This window comes from Miscanthus floridulus, chromosome 5 (assembly GCF_019320115.1).
Source record: "Miscanthus floridulus cultivar M001 chromosome 5, ASM1932011v1, whole genome shotgun sequence".
NCBI lineage: Eukaryota > Viridiplantae > Streptophyta > Magnoliopsida > Poales > Poaceae > Miscanthus > Miscanthus floridulus.
This window is the reverse complement of record NC_089584.1, coordinates 137,383,052-137,406,631: the sequence shown is the minus strand read 5'-3', so window position 1 is coordinate 137,406,631 and position 23,580 is coordinate 137,383,052. Positions and strand designations below refer to the sequence as shown.

General features: G+C 43.7%; 2 protein-coding genes across 9 annotated transcripts; one reads left to right on the top strand and one right to left on the bottom strand.

The window, feature by feature from the left end:
* The first annotated feature begins 2,746 nt into the window (after positions 1 to 2,746).
* LOC136453786 (large ribosomal subunit protein uL18z-like) lies at positions 2,747 to 5,627 on the top strand. Its single transcript, XM_066454333.1, has 9 exons — positions 2,747 to 2,871; positions 3,747 to 3,819; positions 3,911 to 4,002; positions 4,106 to 4,232; positions 4,327 to 4,406; positions 4,497 to 4,613; positions 4,771 to 4,905; positions 5,043 to 5,212; positions 5,310 to 5,627. The coding sequence occupies exons 1-9, from the start codon at positions 2,869 to 2,871 to the stop codon at positions 5,416 to 5,418; spliced, it is 906 nt and encodes a 301-aa protein (XP_066310430.1). The 5' UTR covers positions 2,747 to 2,868; the 3' UTR covers positions 5,419 to 5,627.
* Positions 5,628 to 8,126: 2,499 nt separating this feature from the next.
* On the bottom strand, positions 8,127 to 22,728 carry LOC136450918 (cell division cycle protein 27 homolog B-like). Of its 8 annotated transcripts, none has more exons than XM_066451607.1 (16): positions 22,258 to 22,675; positions 21,233 to 21,305; positions 21,035 to 21,144; positions 16,098 to 16,144; positions 15,912 to 16,009; positions 15,118 to 15,416; positions 14,160 to 14,306; positions 12,543 to 12,780; positions 11,330 to 11,508; positions 11,182 to 11,247; positions 10,564 to 10,683; positions 10,410 to 10,486; positions 9,976 to 10,095; positions 9,606 to 9,825; positions 9,143 to 9,424; positions 8,127 to 8,636 (listed from the first exon to the last, which is right to left on the bottom strand). In XM_066451607.1, the coding sequence occupies exons 1-16, from the start codon at positions 22,618 to 22,620 to the stop codon at positions 8,583 to 8,585; spliced, it is 2,493 nt and encodes an 830-aa protein (XP_066307704.1). In that variant the 5' UTR covers positions 22,621 to 22,675; the 3' UTR covers positions 8,127 to 8,582. The 8 variants fall into 8 exon arrangements, with proteins under 8 accessions (XP_066307704.1, XP_066307705.1, XP_066307708.1 ...); XM_066451608.1 differs by having other exon boundaries at positions 11,330 to 11,472; positions 22,258 to 22,674; XM_066451606.1 differs by having other exon boundaries at positions 8,128 to 8,636; positions 11,330 to 11,544; positions 22,258 to 22,674.
* Positions 22,729 to 23,580: the final 852 nt, after the last annotated feature.

The window sequence follows — 23,580 nt, the reverse complement described above, 5'->3', positions numbered from 1 at the left end:
CAAACCAGTTGATTTAAACCTTACAAACTAAGTTCGATAATTATTACAAACCATAGTAGTAGTGGAGTGGCATAATTAACATAAACATAACACACAAAATAAGCATCCTGCCCAAGGATCACACATTCACTTATCGTCATCGATAGAAACAATAGTCATGCAGCAAGGTCCAAAACAGACCTGTTCATGAGGCTCACCTGCAACAAGGGTCAACGAACCCTGAGTACAAAAGTACTTAATAAGACTTAACTGAAATAAAAACTGAGAAGACTCAGGATTGTAGGCTCAGGGGTTCAAGGTATGGCTTTAGCAATACTCAAAGTTCTTTTACGTAAAAGCTCTTTAGCAATATTTTAATATTTCAACATTTAAACTTCATAAGAACCATATATGAATCTGCCATGATCCGTAATGAGATCATGAACTTCATATCAAACTCTTTCTCAAATCCAGCTCAAGTTTTAGTTATTAACTACGATGATGAACAGTGAGTTAAGTCTTCATAACCGAGGAGCAACGACGATTCAAACTGATTATTAACCCAGCTAGGGATTCCAGACCACACGACATATGTAGGTCCCTGACTTACATATATCAACCTACCCTCGGATCTTCTAAAATAAGAACGGGTCCGCTCCACCCGAGAATACAGTACTCCACCAATCCAGCCCATTACCACGTGGGTACACGCTATTCCCGCCATCTCTCCACTCCCAGTGCACGAGTAGCCATTCTCGTAATAGAATAGCCGAGTTAAGGCTTACCGGAGTATGTGGTTAGTACTATAAAGTCTCATCTCATGCAATTCAACAACGGACGGACCTTAATCGATACAGGCGGAAAGAAGCCGCTCATAAGACCTCCATGTCTTATGGCTCATAAACTGAGTCCGCCCGATCTAGATTTATTACTTCTATACTCATATCTCATGATAACATAAGTAACCAAAGACCCATTTAAAATTCTTAGGTGACAGGTAATCACCCAACTAAGCAAGACTAAGCATAACTAAACATTTACGAATAAAACAGGTAATCAAGGTAGATATGGAAAAACAAGGTTGGTAATGCACCAATTAGGTTTCCACTTGACTCCTAATCACTTAATGCAGTATAGAAAAGCAAAAGCGATAAAATTTATAAAACACAAGGTATGGTTAAATGCATCCGTGCCTTGTCTTCGTTGATGGAAAGGTTAGGTTTCTGCGACGTTCCACAATTATCCGATCCGACCTCAACGAACGGATTAACCTCCTCCGCAACTTGATTAACTACCACTTGTTCACCTTCGTTCACTACACATAGTAACAATGCCATGTTCAATATGATGCGGAATACGAAACATGATGCTTAATGATGGATGTAAAATTAACAATTCGAATACAACTTTCCCTCGCGGTACAGTTGCAAGTCAACCGAACTAAACCTTTTTCATAATGCATACATCAATTGCCAAGGATCATTACCAACTAATGATTCAAGGTCATCACTCAATCCAAAATTTCAAATAAAACCTAAATCATTAAAAATTATTATTTGCTTTTATGAATTAATTATTTAATTCAAAATTATGAAATAAATCAACTTATTTCAATTGAGCTAAATTTTTTTGTAAATGTTCATCACATGATAACTAAGTGGCAAAACAATTTTTATAATTTTTGGATAATTAATTAAGCCTAAAAAAATCATGGAAACCCATTTATTAATTAATTGGGCAATTTTTATTACATTCAAAAAGTGCTAAAAACAACATTTTATATTTTTCTTAAATAATATACATCACAGAGAGGTCACACAAAAATTTTCATAATTTTTGAAGCTCTAAATAAATCTACACAAAAATAACAAAAGCTTTTACTATTCATTCAAATCTGAAAACAAAAAATTCACTTTTCAACTACAGAGTCGCTGATAGGGTGACCCCACCTGTCATCCCTGACCTCTAGCTTTGACCACGACGGTGAAAGCTCTAGTTTAGTTTTGGTTAATTGATAAAACCCTAAGTGCTAACCTAGTTTATCAAGATGATTATGAGATAGGTAGCATTACTCCAAGTGATGAAGCAATGACGAAGATCATGACAATAGTGATGGCATGGTGATGGTCAAATGCTTAAACTTGGAAAATAAGAAAGAGAAAAATAAAAGGCTCAAGGCAAATGTATAAAATGTAGGAGCCATTTTATTTTAGTGATTAAGACACTTAGTGAGTGTGATCACATTTAAGATAGATAGCCGTACTATTAAGAAGTGTGAAACTCATATCGAAATGCGGTTATTAAAGTACCACTAGATGCTCTAATTCATTACTTATGCATTTAGGATCTAGTGGAGTGCTAACACCCTTGAAAATATCCCAGAACCTAGTTCCGTGACTGTGTTAATTTTATAAACTTTGCTTTTTGGATTAAATGTTACTTTAACGTTGGTATTTAATTTTTACAGTATTTTTATCTTATTACGCGATCCATATATTTTTAGTGCAAAATATTAGCTATTCCGTAACAACGTACGGACAAGCTACCTAGTAATTTATAAAGGAGTGAGAAAAAGGGAAATGTGTACCAGTAGAAATAACAGGCCCATCAATCCATTAACTCGTTACTCATCGAACCTCTCTATATTCTAGCCCACCAACACCGACGAAAGGCCCATTTTCCAGCAGCACGCTCAAACCGATCTTGGCCATCCATCCCAGCGCCAAGACGCTATCCATCCGTCCACCGGCTAGGGTTTCTCCAGAGTTAAAAGGGAAGGAGGGGCCGCCCTTATAAACCCTTCCCTTCACCCGCAGCTCCCACCCTCTCGCCCGCCAGGAGACGCCGCCGCCGCAGCTGCCGCGTCCACATCCACCGCAGGCGACCGAGATGGTAAGATCTCGAGCCCTTCCGCTACGTTCCTGCTTCTTGAATCGATTGCTGCGTCCGTGCTTGTGCAACTAGCGTTTAGTTTGGTAGGTTCATTCACTAGTGGAGGGACCGGAGCGGCAAGGGCATAGGTCGCCGCCGCGTTGGGTTAGCGTGGCGATGGGTGAGCACGCTGGCTGGCGGCAGGCTACACTTGTGGCCGCTTGAGATCGATGTTTAGGTAGAAGAAGTTGAATTGGATGGGCCTTGCGCTATATTTTCTTGGATGCTAACAAAAAAAATGTTTGGACGAAGGGAGGGCTTCGGATCCTTCTGCCCAATTGACTAAATGGCCCGCTGCTTCTAGCTAGTCCTTTGGTTTAGCGGTTATTGCATCTGCTATATAGTGCGTTTGTGACCGTATGTTCACGTGAGGATCTATTGTTGAATGTATGTCATTTCGCTGTTTCTTATTCTTTCCAGGGTTTACGAGTCTCCTTTCCTTCACAGGATTCAATTGTTCTGGAAAAAACAACTTGTTAGGTTTAGTAGATCTGTACACTAGAGTGGATTTAATTGTTTTTATACCTGTGTAAAACTTTGCGGATTTCTGTCTATTAATGTTGTTGATGCGCCGCGATCGCTATCTTAATGGTCTCACCGGTTCCTAGACAAGTATTGGGATATTGATGGATTGTTTTCGTCATCTATATTGCATTTTTATTGTTAACTCAGCTGTGACTCTTGATAAATATGCATTTTCTGCATTGTTTGATTATCAGGCACTTGCTGAACAATTTTTGGTTGGTAACTTAGTTAATTCCGTTGTATGAATCCTTGACGGTTTTCAATGCTCAAGCTCATCTGTGTATTTATGTGCCTTTTGGTTATCTCTCCAGGGTGGTTTTGTCAAGACGCAGAAGACCAGTGCGTACTCCAAGCGTTTCCAAGTGAAGTTCAAGAGAAGGCGCGGTATGTTTAGTCTGCTCACTTGATGCTTGCATTATTATTTTGTATTTCCTGTGTGTTTTTGATAGTCTGTTTCTATTGACCTTCTTTGCAGCTGGTAAGACAGACTACAGGGCCAGGATAAGGCTGATTAACCAGGATAAGAACAAGTACAATACACCCAAATACAGATTTGTTGTGAGATTTGTATCCTTTGATTCCTTTTTATCTTTGTTAATATAGCTTCTTCCTATTACTATACTTTGAGCTCTAGAGACATGTATTGTATCCTCTTAACTAGATCTTCTAGACCAACAAGGACATCACAGCACAAATCATCTCTGCTAGTATAGCGGGTGATATGGTTCTTGCTTCTGCCTACTCGCATGAGTTGCCACGATATGGTCTTGAAGTTGGTCTGACCAACTATGCAGCTGGTATTTTTTTTTCTGGAAACAATCTGTAAATTGCATATTATACCTTGATGTATTTGTATGTTCTCTAATTCAACTGCTTACACCCATCTTGTAGCCTACTGCACTGGCCTTCTGTTGGCTCGCCGTGTGCTCAAGATCCGTGGTTTGGATCAGGAGTACGAGGGCAATGTTGAGGTAAGATTTGGCCAAAGATTTAATCTTTTTTTTTTTGCTGATGTTGCATTGGTTGGGCATTTATAATGTTTCTCTTTGTTCATTCATCAGGCCACTGGCGAGGACTTCTCTGTTGAGCCTGCTGATGAGAGGAGGCCTTTCCGTGCTCTCTTGGATGTTGGCCTTGTCAGGACTACAACAGGGAACCGTGTCTTTGGTGCCCTCAAGGTATGTATATCTTCCTTCTGATATCATGATGTTATATTGGGGTGATTGTTTGTAGTTAGCTCATAAAGAATAATCATTTTTTTACATGAGCTTGCTGTATAAGTCATCTCTTATGGTGACCGAGCTTTTTAACATTTGTTGTATTTTGTTGCTGCAGGGAGCTTTGGATGGTGGCCTGGATATTCCGCACAGTGAGAAGCGATTTGCTGGTTTCAAGAAGGATGACAAGCAGCTGGATGCTGATATCCACCGCAAGTACATCTATGGTGGCCATGTTGCTGACTACATGAAGGTGAGTTGTGCTTGCTTTTTCACACCACACATTTCTTTTCCTTTGTTCCCTTGTAAGTTTATTTCAGAAATTGTTGACCGGCCTACATCACGACAATATTAGACTAGAGGCTGACTAATTCTTTCTTTATGTCCCAGAACCTTGCTGAAGAGGAGCCAGAGAAGTACCAGGCTCACTTCTGTGAGTACATTAAGAAGGGAATTGAGGCTGAGGACATGGAAGCTCTGTACAAGAAGGTCCATGCTGCGATCCGTGCTGATCCTTCCGTGGTCAAGTCAACCAAGCAGCCACCAATGGAGCACAAGAGGTATACTAGCTACCCTCCTTATTTTTTATATCTATACACTATATATGGTAACCATAATTCTATCATTTGCTCTGCCCTTACCTTCTGTGTGTTTCAGGTACAACCCCAAGAAGCTGACATATGAGCAGAGGAAGGCTAGCCTTGTTGAAAGGCTCAACCAACTCAACTCCGGTGCTGCTGATGATGACGATGAGGATGACGAGTAGAGTTTAGTCCCATCAAAGTAGTGCTACATTATGAGGCGATCAGTACTTGTGCTATGGCATTTATCCTTGGGTTACCTGTAGTCCTGCAACAGGCATTTTTGTTTAAGTTTGGTGATGTGAACAAAGCTGTTTCTGTTAGTTTCGAGCTGGAGTTCTGGATATTTACTCTTACTATTAAAAATGCTGCCGTTTGGACATGTTTCTTCCGAGTCCTGCTTGTCTTCTGGTTGCCTGCCTTGTGATGGTGGCAGATCGTGACTTTATTATCAACCTAATGGTTGTATTTTTTATTTCATGGTTGATTAATTTGCTTATGTTACCAGAATGTCATGTTGGCCAGTTAGGTTTTGCAGGTGAAGCCAATACATTAGGAATAGCGTTTTGCATCGGTATTTCTGCACTTTGTCCAGTGGGTACCACATAATGTGAACAAAGAACCTGTTTCTTCGAGTTTGGAGGGAATTCAGGTGAAGTCAGGTGATGGCCGATTATAGTATCTTAATTACCATTGACATCTCCGAACGGCCCAGTTTGTTATTAGTAATGAAAAGATGTTTTGGTATTTTAGATACATAACTTTTGCTATGGATTTAGACATACACTATGTCTAGTTATGACAGTTACATAGTAAAAGAAATATATCAAGAAAATCAAAGCATCTTAAAATTTGCAACGAAGAGAGTAGAGAAAAAAAAAACCATTTGCGAGTAGACGAGTGATGGCTGAGCTGCTCGTGGTCTATTCTTGTTCGATCTATTATTAGTCGATCTGGGTTAAGCTTTGTGTCTGCCGGGTGAAGGAACCGGGTTTGTGAGGGCATTCTTTTTCGTACTAACGGAGTATAAAATATATAGAAAATGACCTCAATAATCTAGTTGTTAGGATAGAACTAGCCATATTTTAAGGGTGGAAGCCGCCAGCAGGCTTGATTCGCTCTAGTTGAGTAGCTGAAATCTATACCAGCAGTAGATTCATATAGCTATAGCCTATAGCATGCCAAGAAGGGCAGCCGAACAGGCCCGTTTGAAATCCTAGTACCACCGGCATCCACAATCTTCAACCTCATCTCAAGCTGCATGAGCTAAACCTATAGCTACTAATAGTTACGTACACATCATGACGTGCATCATCCATACCATTATTTCAAGCAAAACCGAATGGAAGGACATGGACGCAATGCATTGTCGACATGGACGTTTCCTTGAATCGGCCAGACAAAGGCTTTTGTTGAGGCCGTCGACATGGAGTTTGCTCAGGAGGTGCTGCTACTGAAAGAAGACGAGCGTCTCAAAACTACGATTTTCCTATGGAAATGGTGGAGTGTGCGCAATAAAATAAAATGAATATAAGGGGGAGAGAGGGCAGTCGAGTAGAGAGATAGTTGGAGACGTCCTAAACATGAATGAGGACCTTAGGAAGGAGGACAAACTAGTGGCGGGAAGGAGCAGTAAACCCGTACGTAACGCAGTGGACAGCCCCGCCTTTGGGCCAACTGAAGATCAATTCTGATGGAGCTTTCATTTAGGCGACAAAAAGTGGTGGCTGGGTTTCATCATCAGAGATCACTGAGGGGATACAATTGTGGCAAGGGTCGACGTCTGGGGGCGGTGCAGGACTGCAGGACGTGCTCACAGCAAAGACAATGGCTTGTGTGAGGACGCTAGAAATGGCGACTGATCAAGGGATACCGCGGGATGGACTCCTCTCTGCTGAAACAAGATATTCTCTCGTCATCCGTGGACTTGGCTGCCAGTGGGATGTTATCAAGAGATGTAGTGAAGCATGACCACTTCGTGTGTGTAGCGAGGTCATTTTAATTCCTAGAGTTTGTAACTCAGCTGCACATGAACTTGCCAGTCTTGGTTTCAGTTGAGACCCCGGTGAGTCTTGTGTCCGGACTCTGGACAAACCCCCTCCCAGAGTTTGTTAAACAGTTGGTAGCTCGCGATGCTGTCGAGCCTATTGGTTCAATAACAAGGCCCCCGTAAAAAAAAGCTAAAAAAAACGAGTTAGGTTTATTGTGGTAAAATCAGACCCCTTAACATTTCATTTAGCAAGCATGTTTTTTTTTTTTTGACTAATCATTTTATTGGTTGGTGGCATATGTCCATGGGCATATTATAAGGAGACACCTGCAATGACCTGGTCAATGACCTGCATATGTCTATCATCACTGTAACATTCTCCTTTGAATAATTTCTTAATAATGCCAGGATATGCAGCAATGATACAGGCTACTAGCAAGAGAACGGAAGGTACTTTGCTTGCACACAAAGCCTAGTTTTATCCCTACCTCCACGCCAGTTACAGTGGGAGGAGAGGCGCAGAAACAGCCTCTTTTCCTCCGCCCTCTCCAAATCGATTTACTTGCGCAGAAATGTTTTCAACCTTTGAATGCTGACACCTTTAAAGGCCTGTTTGGAACGAAGGAATCCAAAACGCAGGAATAGAAAAAAAAACGCAGGAATAAGATATGATGAAAAGTAAAAAACTACGGAATTTCAAAACACAGGAACAGAAAATTTAGGTTGTTTGGAACACATGAATTTATAACATAGAAATTGTAACATGTTAGGCAAATATGGATACTAATTACTCTTAACTGCCACAAGTTGCCTCTGTTGTTGCGTGAAGGAAGAGAAAACAAGGGGTCAGAGCGGATTCTTTCTTTCCTGTGAAATCAGCGTCTAGTTACAGTATTCCAAAGGAAAGGTGTCGTTGTTTCCTCCGTTCCAAAGGATCTTCTTCCATTCCTTTCCTCCGTTTCTGTTTTCTTCACTTTTCCTGTGAAAATCCTTTGAACCAAAAGGGGGCCTAAATGTTGGTAGATGCGACAAACAATCTGCTTGAATCAGCAGGATCCTCATCCTTTGATTATTTCCGTTATTTGACAAGGATGTGTTTTGTTAATATCCCAACTGTATAATGGTACAGGCGTCATTTTGCCAACGCTCAACTTGTACAGAGTCCTAAACTACTGCAGCTTCTGCGCATGTGTTCTCTGATTATAGGCTACAACTAAATCTACAAAACTGGATGGTTAATGGTACAGCTCCAAGATCTGAGTTCCACTTGAGAAGCCCAAGCAGGCCAGGAACACGAAGCATAAGCAGAACATCATGGACCCGAAGTAAATGTTCCTTTCTCACTGTGCTTGAGCGAACTTACAGGTCATCCTCCACCAGTTCATCAGGGAGATGTACTTTCTCCATTGCGGACTGCCAAACATCAGACAAGCAAATCAGAGTTATTCATTCCTCCGTTCCAAAATGTAGGCCATTTTAGTTTTTCCCTAAGTCAAACTTACCTAAGTTTCACCAAGTTTATAGAAAAATGCACCAATGTCTACAATATCAATTTAGTTCATTAAATCCACCATGATATATTTCTTTATTTCATATTGTTAGATGTCAATATTTTTCCAATAAACTTGGTCAAAGTTAGTTTCCCTGAAAACTTGGTCACAGCTATAGAAACTCGACTTAGGATGAATCAAAACAACCTATATTTTGGAACAGAGTGAGTCAATCGCAAATGGTGTCCATATAACATGAACAGTAGAATAGTGATAACAGATGGATTCCACTTAATGGCAATTTATAAGGTAACAGTTCAACTAGCAACGATTGCCTCACCACTGCACGAAGATACAAAGACAAATTAAAAACAGAAAAACAGGGTGGATAGCGGTAGGAGGGATATGGAAAATGAGATTGTGCTATACCTTAATTATAGCAAGATCAGCAGCAGGAGGTTTCAAATCCAGGGCAATGCCAAAGCAGAAAACAGCTTTGTCAAGGATATTGAGTTGCTTGTAAATCTTTCCCATCAGTGCATACATACTGCTCTCATGAGGTGCAATCTCCTTTAGCCGCTCCAACTCATCCAGAGCTTCTTGATACTTCTGAAGACCTAGAAGGATTAAGGCCTTCTGATACTTGGGCAGTGGATTCTTTTTATCAGCTGCTATAGCTTTCTCCATCATTTCCAATGCCTCCTCGTTCCTCTGACAAGTTTGAATCCAGACAGAAGGTTCATTTAATCATTGTCCAGTTAAGATTTTGAAGGGGAAAACAGAAATAGAGAAGTATTCCATCCTATTCCATATGTAAGTAATTTTTAGACTACAACAACCTATATTTGGAATCAGAGGGAGTAGTCTATTGTTGTCGATCAATGATACCAACCTTAAGAGAATGCAACGCCATCCCAAGATAGCACATGAGAACAGAAGAGCGAGGATTTATCTGAAATGCCCTTCTGAAATGATGCTCAGCAAACTCAAACTTTTCCTGGCGAAGATACACCACCCCAAGGCCATACCAGGCATTGTAGTGCCTTTCATCTACCTGCAGTGCACACCGGTAGAATTTGATACTATTCTCGTAATCCTCCAATGCAGAATACCTACAGTTTAAAGGAATGGGGTTCAATTAGAAATTTTGAAATGATTGCCTCGAACATGAATTTTCAGGATGTAGCTTCAGATTTGCACCAGTTAAGATCTGGAGCATGAAAATAGAAACATATAGAATATTTATGAGAGCCACAACATACTCATGACCACATAGAGTGTGAGCATATGCAAATCTTGAGTCAAGCTGTACCGAACGTTGAAAATTCTTCAAAGCAGTCTCATGATCTTTCCTCAAGGCAAAGCAATTGCCCACTGCACACCTGTTGCACATTCCAGACAGATACATTAGAAAATGAAACATGAGGACCCAGCTTTCAGACTAAAGGCTTATGATTGTGGCCTAGACACATCTAGGTGTTTTGCACTGCAATGACACCAAGATTGCATCTAAATAGTCAAAACCAAGAACAATAACCTATCCCCATCCCCACCCCCCCCCCCCCCCCCCCCCCCCCCCCCCCCAACACACACACACACACAAAAAAAGTGTTACAAGATGGATTTTAAAAATAAAATCGAAATACTGTGGCAACAAAAGGCCCCAACATTTTCACTCTGAGATAAAACTACATACCATGCTTGAGGAGATAGTCGATCAATGGAAATAAGCTCTTGAGCAAGGTAGCTTAGTCTCATTTCCTCATTCAGATGCTGCATCAGAGGCGTGTGAGCTTGGAGATAAATGTGCCAATAAATGTAGCCAAGCCCAATGCTCCAATTTCACTTACATAAAGAACAGTAGAATAGATGTCCATTCCATCGAGCGTACAAGGCGACAGTCGGTGTGCCAATTCAAAGTAACGATCAGCTTCCAAATAATCAACTAATTCGAAATATGCCTTACCAACCTGCATAGTCGACCAAAACAAAAATAAGCCACAAGCATTTGCTTGTCAAAAGAATTGAATTTACAGACCTTTCTTTACGTTCATATATGTAATACCTAATATATAAGAGACATTACATTTTTTTCAATAAAGGACTAAAATGTATGATATTGGCAATGTTTAAGGGACTCGTCACTTGCATTAACAAAGGTTGGTGCTCGATGGAATTGACTAAAAAACTGCCAATTCCAAATTGACTAAAAAAGCTGATAGAGAGCAATAGAAACTATAATCTTAAACTCCTAACGATTAGACACCATAGAACCCGTTATGTCATCGGGTTCACTAAAATTAATTTACAATTTCGGATACAAAGGAAGAAAACAAAGTTGCCTACAAAGTTTACATGTTAATTTGCTGGCAAAGATGTACTCCAGCAAGTAATGTCATCAGCAGTTCTTTCATTACAAGAATCAAAAGCATGTTTGGAATTCTCTAATCATCTTGCATCGACTTCACCTGGCATAGAACCCATCCAGTGTTAAACTGCGACTCAGGGAGTTTTCTGTAGACTTCCAATGCTTCCTGAACAATTAATAATGAAATCAGTTTAGTGGTATCACTGGGTACAAGGTCACCATCTTTAGCTAAAAACCCTATATCATACCTGGCACTTAAACAAGCAAGAAAGCCTAAAACCTTCCCCGAGTGTTCGGAAAAGTCCCAATAGCTCCCTAATACCAAGTGCCAATTTGGAGTCTTGCAACAGAATTCGTTCAGCTTTATCTTGCTCAAAGGATCTTCCATCAGCTGTACTTACAGAAGATGAAGTTCCTGATATATTGTCTGTCCACATTTCATCAATGACTTCATATCTACTTCCTAAATTTAAAAAGAATCACCATTCATAAAGACGGTTGAGCAAAAAAATGCTCATCCATACACTGACGCCTAATGCAAAAGGTCAAAACTAAAAAATACATTTTACCAAATAATATTGTATCAACGCTAAGGTGAAAGCGTTGGAGATAATCTAGTCACAGGGCAATGGATACATTTAGTACTCTAAATGCCGGGGTTACCAAAATAGGGTTTTATTATGGTGAAAAAAAACCTTGCTTCAGTATTTTATCCTAATAATGACGTAGTATTTAAAGTATGAATAAGAAGTTCATTTCTAAATCAGCATAAGGAGAAATCCTTATATTAATACCATAGATGAAAATACATTTGTTAGGCAGTTTCATGCTTGGTTATTAGCAAAGCAGTATCCTAAAAGTTCTACAACTTGGTATCATAACTGAAATTTCAAAAAAAAAAGAGAGAAGAAAAGAAATGACAACCATATATATATGGCAGAAGAAACAACAAAACAATACTACTACCAAATATGATGACATAATTGTCTAAAAGGGCGTACCCAGTGCAGAGAGCTCCCGCTCTGTGCGAGGTCTGGGGAAGGGAGTTAGTGGCAAGCCTTACCCTCGCCTGTGCAATGAGAGGAGACCGTGACTCGAACCCGGGACCTTCCAGTCACAGGCGGTAAGACTCTACCAAATAGGATGACATAATTGTCTAATGTAAACTAATGATTGATAATGATATTAAGTAAAATATGCCAATACATCCTGATCACGGCAGGCCTGGTGCAGTGGTGAGCTGTCTCACTGAGTCACCAGGTCGTGGGTTCGAAGCAGCCTCTCCGCACATTTGCGGGGAGAAGGCTTGCCTCGTTTTTTCCCTTACCCAGACCCCACTCATGTGGGAGCCTCCGGCACTGGGTCTGCCCTTTGATCATGACAATATAAAAACACACCAACCAAATTTGCCTACATTTATTTTGAAATTTGATGAATCATCCACACTGAAATGATAATCACCTTCATCAAAATTGTCTGTAGCCCGTGGTTTTCCTTTCCTAACTTGCACGGAATGTATGGCTGTTGAACACAATTTTGATGGTGTGGACGAGTTTACTCGCAATTTACCTGACGAATGACCTGTACCATTCCCTCCAAATTGAGAGGTATTTGAATTTGAATTTGTTGCTGTATCTTTAAGTCTTTCACTTCTTCGAGGTATTGAAGTTGAATCACTATTAAACAACCTTCCGGAAACCTGAAAAATGTCGTCAATTCTAATATCACCAACAGTGGCGGAGCCAGAACGATGCATCAGGGTATTCCATATAAATACAATTGTGCAATGTAAATATGCAATAAATATATAGGACCATATAAATGCGAGCAAAGAGGATTTGGTGTGAATGTGGGAGCCTTTTTCTTTGTCTTTGTAGCTTTCTTCCATAATGCAAGGCAGGTATGCTAACACCTAACATATATTTTTGTTTCTTTAACCAAACACATACCCGCTGGCACCGCCCCTGTCACCATAAGAGAATATCAACAGAAAAGAGTACAAAGGAGGGTTTACAGACAGATCTCAAATCTACCGAACAACAAAACACGTCCTTTTTCAATCGAACAAAACCAATAGGAAAAGAAAGACCTTCAATGTAAGTACATATTAAATAGTTTTAATACCATTGTGTATTATATCACAAGATGAACTTGCGACTACAAGAAACAATACAAAAATAGACTTAGGATTATATCGATCATTTTCAGTGCCTTGTACTCCCTCCAGTAAAAAAACAAATTATGCTTTTGACATCAGCACGGTCTCTAAAAAACACAAAAACACTTTTTTGTTACAAAATATTTATTGAACATAGCAAAAGTATCTTTTTATGAAACTGCATTTTGATCCAAATATCTACTCATATCATTTCCAAATATCTAAAGTTGATACGTAGAGAGCAATTTGACCAAATTTTAGAATGGCTTCAGGCAACCCCAAAACACCCACTATTTTTGTGTGCAACACTGCAGGTACAGAGAATGTTGCAAAAGAGTATGCGAACACAAGAATGACACAATGATCTAACCATTATGTAAACATCATCAAGACGAATGGTATTATAAGGCATTCTGAGTTTTTGAGACCATTGTTTGTTGCTGGTACACAAATGGCACACTAGTACTGAAGAATAAAGCTACTTGCAGCCAAAGTTAAGTTTATGAACAACAAAAACCATCATGTAACAGCAAACAAACTGAAAGACATGACTGATCCTGACACTATGTACTACTATTGTAATAGACGATAACAACAAATCCAGCACTATGAATCCTGATACAAGGGATCATCAATGTTAGTTTACTGAAACTTCAAGGGAATTAATATTTAAGACATTTCATGGTCGGGTATGAGCAAGTGGAAAATATCAACATGCCATAAAATAAAATAAACCAACACATATGTCACTCTGACATCCTTTTCAGATAAAAGTCAGGGGAGAAATGCGAACTATAGTGATACATAGGCCATTAAAAATCATGAGAAAACCATGGAGGTTCTAAAGATCAGGAAACAGGCAGGTACAGAAGTTACAAGTAGCGGCATCCAATGATAGCAATCAAATGAAAGACCCCAACCTTCTTGAGCCTTGCTTCATCCATGTATTTCCTTCTAAGTGGTTGGTTTACTCCATTAGCTTTCTGCTTCGTGGGAGCATCGCCACTTATTGTATTCTGATAAGCATGGACATTCCTAAAGAGTGGTGGTGGCATGATACTAGAAGTCTGCAAAATTAAATTAAGTAAAAACTCAGCCGACAGTAAAATAATATCATAACTGAAGAAATTAAGTTGTCAAGAACAACTGATTAAAAATTGTGTAAAACATTTCAACAGTTAAGACACAATAATTATGATCGAGCAAGCAACAGTGCCACACAGCTCTATATCATCAGAATGTTGTTCACGAGACACAGATGATAGATATGTCCTAAGGGCGTACTCGGTGTTGAAAGCTCCCACACAAGGTGGGATCTGGGGAAGGGAATTCTAGGCAGCCATTACTTTGCTTATTTTGCAAGGAGGCCGATTGGAATCCACAACGTCCAGAAACAAGTGGAGACTCTACCACTGCGCCAGACCCACCCTTCTACTCCCTCCATTCCAAATTACAAGTCATTCTGGACTAGACATAGTGTATATGTAGATGCATAGCAAATGCTATGCACCTAGAAAAGTCAGAACGACTTACATTTTAGAATGGAGGGAGTACTTTATTGCAAGGAAAAATGTTTTTCTTTAGAAAAAGGTAAATGGGTCAGGATAGATGAACAAAACAAGAAAATTCTGGGGTCAGGACAATTCTTGAAGGTCTAAAACAAGCCATCTGAGCCAGTGTCAAATAATTGGAAACATAAGAGACACCAAGGTCTAAAACAAGCCATCTGAGAGAGTGTCAAATAACTGGAAACATAAGAGACACCAAGATACCAGTGCTTTTTAACATGGTTCTACCAACCGCTGATTACATTTAGTCTCCTATTAGGTGCACATTGGCAGAAAATCTTAAGTGAAGAATCAAACATGTTGTACTGACCTGTGCTGCAGTTGGTGATGGGGTGTCAAACTGTGGTACATTAGAGGTTGAACTGTTCTGCACATGCAATGCAGTTGGTCTTACATGAGGATAGCCAGATACTTCTGCTATGTTGTTAGCATGAAGCTGTTTGATTTGCTTAGGACTAATATCCCCAAGACTCGCAGAGACCCTGGATGATAGAACTCGATTTTCATTGGCGAAATTCGACTTCACCAGAGTGGGCATGGATGTGTGTTCCTGCTGGAGACGTAGAGCAGTCGATTCACTAAAACACTCATCAGTATCTTCAGCAATACCTATAAGATGAAGACACATTTTTAATGTATGTTTATGGCTTCAAACTTTAAGTGAGGATGACTCCTTGCAAGCAAAACGCTAAGGCTTAATGAACCATAGTGTAACTTCTACGGTAAGGCAAAAGGAAATACTGCACACCAGGAATGAGCTAGTAACAATGAACACCAAGCTAATAGATGATGATTGAAATCCATCCGGATAGAGAATTTATCGCAGTAATGCTCAAGTGCTCTGATTTTACAGGAACAAACATATTTCTACATGTTAACATAGAAGACAGCAATATATGAGGAAATGACTATGAAGGCCATATTCAAATCCACTAGATGTAGCATATTCAGGAATGCACATTCTGCAAAATCACCATTTCATTTCTATTTCTACACCTTCAAAAGTTAAGATATGAGGCAATACTTCATGCAAATAGTTCTAGTATATCAGAATTAGTGTAGACCTACCACAGAACTTAATATATGGGTGTAAAATGAACCAACCTAATATACACAATTCCTCATATGCCAACCATAAAAGAGGATCTAGAGTCAACGCTTGTGTAAATTGTTCAGCTGCAGCTGAAATTCTGCCTGTGCACCTGCACACAGTTGAGATAAATATATAGAATCTGAAAAAAAATTATAATATGCAGCATCATGCATTCAGTTAAGCCATGAACAATAAACCTGTAAATCACTCCAAGGAGGTAGTGTCCTGTTGCTCCACTTGGAACCTGCAGAAGGATGAAACCAATACTAGAAACAGGCTAATCCAATACAGGAAATAAAGCAAACAAAGATGTGATTGATTTTATTTTCTCACTATCTACTTCACCCCTGTAGAATCAGTGAGCAACCTCAGCTGAACGTCATGCCCCAGGAGAAAAACAAATGAAAAGAGAGAGAGAAAGTGTTAGACTGCTATATTATGGGCTATTAGCATTGCCATATGGGCTGTTATGTCCTGGGCTTGGGCTGTAGGCGCCCCTTGGGGTTTTATGGTAGATGATCTTGGTTTAGGCAAGGATCACCGTTGATTGGGTGTATCTATAAATCCTTGACAATCCTTGCCTATATATTGTACTCATTTGGTACCTCCATAATCAATCTACTAAGTTTTCCCGAGCCATCTCTTCTTTCATGGTATCACGAGTCTGGGTTTCCCGATTCTACCTCCGCTGCCCTAGCGCGCCTCCTCTCCTCGGCTGCGCTCCTCCCCAGCCCCCCCCCCCCCTCGGCTGCGCTCCTCCCACCCATCTGCGCCGGCTTCCCTGCTGCGATGCCTGGGACTCCTCCCCCCTCTCTCCCACAACAGCAGCCGCCGCCGCCGCCGCCGCCGCCGCCGCCTCCAAGGCTGCCGTCCCCACGGTTTCCAGCCTGGACTCCGATGCCCAGGCCACGGCTGCTGCCGCCGCCAAAGCTGCTGCCGATGCGGATGCCGCTGCGCGCCTGCGCGCAGCCAATCGCAAGGCTGCGCGCGATGCCGCCCTCGCGCGCGCCGCCGCAGCTGAGAAGGAAGCCCAGGCCGCCGCTTTGGAGCGCGACGCCGCCGCCGCCCGCGCTCGCGACGCCCTGGCACGCGCTGAGCAGGAACGCGCCGCCGCTGGCGCTCCCGCGGACGGGGATGATGAGGACGACCTCTCCGATCACGCCTCCGACCACAACGACAACACCGATCTGCATCAAGCCCTCCTTCTGCAAGAGGCTGCTGCAATCGCCAACCTCCACTCCCAGGCTGTTGCGGTCCAGAACATCCGCAATCTTGTCACGGTTGTCCTCGACCTCAACGCCGGCAATTTCAATCGGTGGCGCGATCAGTTCCTCCTCATCGTTGGGAAGTATTCCCTTCAACACCATGCCTTGCAGGACTTACCGGCGCCTGGTTTCCCTGACTGGCAGCGCATGGATTGCGTTGTCAAGTCATGGATCCTCTGCACCATCTCCGACGACCTCGCCGCGACGATCTCAGCGCGCAACTCCACTGCCCGCGACACTTGGCGCGCCCTGGAGTCCCAGTTCTTCAATAACCGCGAGACACACGCCCTCCTCCTCGACGCCAAGCTCCGCAACTTCGTTCAGGGTGATCTGTCCATCACCGATTACTGCAAGGAGCTCAAGCGCATGGCGGACACGCTTGGTGACTTAGGTGAAATCGTTACCGACCACACCCTCGTCCTCAACCTCATTCGCGGTCTGAATGAGCGCTTCAAGACCGTCGGCATGCATCTCCGGCAAGGGCGCCCCTTCCCCACGTTCCTGGATGCGAAGGCTGACCTCCTGGAGGAGCTGACGATGGAGAACACATCGTCGTCTCAATCGACAGCGCTCGCCGCTTCCACCACTACGTCAGACCCGTCGCGTCCTCCTGCTGTCAAGCAGCCTGCAGCCTCCAGCGCCGGCTTCGGGGGTGGCTCTGCTTCCTCCAAGAACCGCCGCGGAAAACGCGACGGCCGGCGCGACGACACTGGTGGCACCCCGACGCCCACTGGTACGCAGCCAGGTGCCTAGTCCAGCGCGCCCTTTGGTGGACAGTTTAAGCCTGGCAGCTCCGGCTCCGGGGGCGCGTCATGGCCCTCCTTCTACCGCCCGTGGGCCGGGGCCATCCAAATGTGGCCTAGACCATAGCCTGGGCAGCGGCCTCCACTTGCGCCACTGCCTGGCACCCCTCAGCACGCTCTGCTTGCCCAGCAGACTCTTCAACAACATGTTGTGCCTGCCTCGGCCATGGAGAATGCCGGTTCTTGGACTGCACCACCCCACGGCTACTACCAACAACACGTCGGGGCTTCCTACATGGGATCAGTCATCTCTGGCCTCGACATTCAGCACCATGACGCTGCAGCAGCCACAAAACAACAATGATTGGTACTTCGATTCAGGTGCAACCTCTCACATGTCCTCACATTCCGATTCGCTTTCACATACTACTTCTTCGCGGTATCCTACTCCATCGTCCATTGTTGTCGGTAACGGATCCTTACTCCCCGTTACATCTACTGGCTCTACTGCTATTTCACCATCTTTCCGTCATAATAATGTGCTGGTTTCCCCATAACTTATTAAGAACCTAATTTCTGTTCACCAGTTTACTATTGATAACAATTGTTCTGTTGAGTTTGACCCAACTGGGTGTTCTGTGAAGGATCTTCTGTCTCGGAACGTGATCGTCATGTGCAATAGCTCCGGACCGTTGTACCCTCTTCGGCTGCCAGCTGCTCAGTCCTTGGTCGCCGCCACCGAGTCTTCACTTTGGCATCGCCGCCTCGGTCATCCTGGACACGAGGCCCTCTCCAAGCTTGCGTCGAGTCTTCCTACTTGTCGTCATGATACTACTACCGTTTGTCATGCATGTCAATTAGGTCGTCATGTGCGTCTTCCATTTCATTTGTCAACTTCTCGAGCATCCAATAAATTTGATCTGATACATTGTGATCTATGGACATCACCTGTTCTTAGTGTCTCGGGCTATAAATATTACTTGGCTATTCTTGATGATTGTTCACATTATTTATATACGTGATAGATTAGGGGTAGCACCAATTGAAGAAAAGCTTGTCCAACACCGGTTGAGATGGTTTGGACATGTCCAACGGAGACCTCCAGAGGCACCGGTGCGTAATGGAATCCTAAGCCAGGATAGTAACGTGAAGAGAGGCAGAGGAAGACCGAAGTTGACTTGGGCAAAGGCAATAAAAGGAGACTTGAAAGGATGGAATATACCCAAAGACTTAGCCTTAGATAGGAGTGCTTGGAAGACAGCTATTCACGTGCCTGAACCTTGATTGCTTCTGCTGAGTTTCAACTCTAGCCTACCCCAACTTGTTTGGGACTTAAAGGCTTTGCTATTGTTGTTGTCCTCTGAAGTTGAAATCTGACGCTTTTCCGACAATCGCTCACTTTTTTGCACTTGTGTCCACTCAGTTCGGCACCACCATCAAGGCAGTTCAGTGCGACAACGGTCGTGAGTTTGACAACTCCAGCTCCCGCGCGTTCTTCCTTACTCATGGTGTTCGCCTCCGCATGTCGTGCCCATACACTTCCTCCCAGAACGGTAAGGTCGAGCGTATCATTCGTTCCATTAACAATGTGGTTCGCTCCCTACTGTTCCAGGCTTCTCTAGCACCCTCATTCTGGGTCGAGGCTATGCAGACAGCCACATATCTCATTAACATCTTGCCCACCAAAACGCTGAGCTCATCCACCCCGCACTTCGCCCTCTTCGGCACAGCGCCCTCCTATGATCACCTACGCGTTTTTGGCTGCACTTGTTATCCCAACCTGTCCGCCACAGCTCCCCACAAACTTTCCCCTCGATCCACCTTGTGTGTCTTCCTGGGATATTCAGCTCATCATAAAGGATACCGCTGCCTTGATCTCTCTTCCAATAGAGTTATCATCTCTCGCCACGTCATCTTTGATGAGTCAGCATTCCCTTATGCTGAGCGTGCCTCCACTACATCCCCGGCAGACTTTGATTTTTTGGACATTACTGACTATGTGCCGGCTCCCATCGGACCAGCACATAAGTTTCTATCTGCAGGCACTTGTCCTGCGACACTCGCACAGCCACATGCGGCGGCGGCTGACACCGATGATGACCTGGTTGGTTCAGCAGTGCTTGATGCGCTCCCAGCCAGTCCACCAGTTGTGCCTGCCCCCTTGCCCGCACAGCCACGTGCGGCCCCTGCCTCGCTTTCGCCCGCACAGCCACGTGCGGCTACGATGTCACCATCGCCTGCACGGCCACGTGCGGCAACGACTTCTTCGACCTCGCCGTCACCTGCATCTTTGGCCGAGCCGCGCGGACCTCCGCCCGGTTTCCCACCGCTGCCCGTCCTCCCGGTGCCCGCAGTCCGTCACGTCTACACGCGCCGGGAGTGCCCAGCTGCTGTCCGACCACCTGCTGCTGCTGTTCAGTCAGACGCTGTTCCGCCTGCTGCTGCCCCTACGCCGCGCCGGGAGAGCCCAGCTGCTGTTCAGTCAGCTGCTGCACCTGCGCCACTGCCTAAGGGTGCTGTTGCTGTCCCCCCAGTGATCAACCAGCACCCCATGGCCACGCGCGCAAAGACCGGCCATCTCTTCTTTCAGAAAGTTTCAAGCCAATCCATGCGGTGCAAGCATGTACCTTGTAATACTAATGCTTCTCTCGTATAACATAAAACAACCAGAATTTCTGACAATAAAGGGGAACGAACACACATACGGCTTTGTCCTTGGCAATAATTTTGGTACGAAACACCGCAAGCAAAATAAAGCAACCAGGCCTAGTATTATTTTGAAGGAACCAGGAAATGTTCTCACTGAATTAGCTATGGAATTTAGTTCACAAACCAACAAGCACGTCATGCACCTCCCTTTATTCAAAACTGGAACCCCATAAGGAAACTAACTATTGTTATCAGTATTTTATTTTCAAACTAATGTAGAGCTGCCAAGTCCCATTGGAATATTGTGCTGTTAATATAGTTTATTACTGAGCGAAAAATACTTTACTGCTATAATACCACCACACTGCCTTCTACACAAAAACAGAATCACTCAAGTTTTCACACACCAATTTGTTGTACAAAGGCCAATGGATAAGATATTTACATAAACAAATCATTTTAAAATATGATGAATACCTCCATGTTTGGTTCATTGACTGGACATAGAGTTTCTTCTGCTTCACGCAAGAGGTTAATTCGAAAGCATGATGTAGCAAACAAGTACCGGGACTCTGGCAGCTTCTTCCCTTCATATCACATCAGAAACAAAATCTATAAACCATCCAAACTACTCTCATATAATATCTGTGTTACATGGTGAGCATATGCTATTACCTTTCAAAATGTGGTATGCAGCATATGGCTGATTGTTGTGGAGGTAGCAGGTCGCTAACAATTGTACATTGGTCTGTGCAGAGGAGGTAGAGCAAGAACATTTAGTGCACACTGCTATGTTGCAAATGGACTTAATTTAAAAAAAAACTAAAATAAGATTTCCCGTGAGCAAAAATTACTAATTGAAAAGAAGTCCTTATAATAGTAAAGCAGGCAGGATTCATGTTAATCAGTGAGGTAACATCCGCTAAGAAATTGAACGCATACACATGAAGCACTAAACACGCATTCACGTTGTGTTGATCTTCATCCCACATGAAGGCCCATGAACCACATCGAGAACCCAAATAAAAATTTAAACCCAAAACCACGCATTCAAGTTGCGCTGATCCTCACCCCACATGAAGACCCATGAACCACATCAAGAACCCGAATTAAAATTAAAACCCACACTCTCAAGTAATTATAAGGTCAAGAAAAGAAAAAGGGGTGAGCATGTCCTGTAAGAACATAGGATTCAAGCAACTGAATACCTTAGAATGGGCTACAAATATTGTCACCCCGAGATTATGATAAGGAAAAGAACCCGGGCATAACACGTCACTGTAACCACTAGCCCATTATGCACTAACATCAGTAGAGCTTCTACCTGTGAAATTGCCTCAAAAATTTAGGCAGAAAATCACCCTCTCCAGTCAAATTCACTATGAACCCTAGATGAAACGCGCAAGATATTCCAGTTCAAATTCACTATGACCCCTACAACAGCTACAGGGAGTCGTTCTAATTCGAGCCTAGATAAGCCATAGACCCAAATCTCACCACTCTACTCCTAATGCAACCCTAGCCACTTCAAAAAAAACCACAAAATGCTACTAAATCGAACTGAACAGCGGAGGTGAGCCCCCGCGCTCAAATCACTGCCCCACGCCCGATCCGACCCCCAGACGTACCATTCCCACGCGCAACCACACCGAATCGAGCCGCACTAGTCCCGTTGAGGAGCAGGGAGAGAAGGGGGCTACCTCGGAGGGGAACTGCGCGCAGAGGCGCTCGCAGAGGAATATGGCGTTGCGGTGCATGAAGAGGCGGAGGCTGCTGTGGACGCGGTCCACCATTAGGGTTTCCATCGCCGCCCGGCGGCGGCGAGCGCGGGCAGGCGGGCGAGAGCGAGGGGAAGTGTGGTGGCCGAAGCGCAGGCGGCAGGTGCAGCAGGGGAGGGTCCGGTCGTTTGAATCAGCCGTTTGAATCCAGGAGGCTCTTGGTTTTGGCTGCGATGCGATTTGAGGGGTTCGAACGACTGCTGTGCCCGTGCGTATGCCGGCGGCGTGTGAGTTGGCACAGCCGCACAGCGTTACGGGTACAGAAGAAGCGTGTAGAGGAGTCATGTGCGACAGGTCGCCGACAAGTGGGCCGTAGTCTTCGGCTCCGAATATGTGAACGTTGGATTGGATCAGAAAGCACGGGGTCGGGGAGGTGGTGCTCTCCAAGATCGAGAGGTTCCTAAGCAGGAGGGGGAGGCAGAGTTGGGCGCGGAGGTCGTGCGAGTGGAGAGGGGCGGGCAGCTGGGCGAGTTTGATGGCTGCTGTGCTCAAGTTTGATGGCATTGGTCTGTCTCCAGCCTGGCTCGCTCGGTGCAAAAACTTCCCCTTCGCCAGGCTCTAGGAAAATGAAATCCCCGTTTATTTTCCTAGGGCTCGGCTCTGCGGGCGCGAGGCGGCCGATTTGGGGGTGATTTTGGACGGCGGCGGGTGGCTCGTGCGGGAAGGATGAAATCTCCGCGCGCTCCCTCCTCCGGTGAATCTTGCCGCCTTTATAAGCGACTGCTCGGCGCTGCGCTCCCTCCCTTCTTCTCCCTGCTTCTCCACCCATTCTCGTTAGATATCGGCGGTGCTGTTGAGGTGTGGTGTCCGGCGAGGCAGCATTCTTTCTCGGCGGGCTTCCTCTCCATGCCCCGCCCAGGGTCTGCACCGACGCGGCGCCGCACCTTCTTTGTTGCTCGGTGTTACACGCTAAATCCTTTACTAAAACATGTCATGAGCATCATACTTGTGTGTTAATGCATGTGGTGAAGTGAGTAGATAATGTATTGCAACTAAAACGATCAACAAAAATGTAAAACGAAAGTTGCTCCACGATTCGTACAGTTAACAAGTAGGGGTGTAAACTAATTTTTATCAAACAAAAATTACTATAGAACCTATATATGAGACTTAAATAAAGTTTAAAGTCTTTGTAGATAACAATGCAACTCTTGCTGTAGAAAAATAAAGTTACTGGCTAGTATTTCTAATAGTCTAGAAACGGAACTTGAAAACAAAGCCAGCTCAAAACTTAGAAAAATTCTT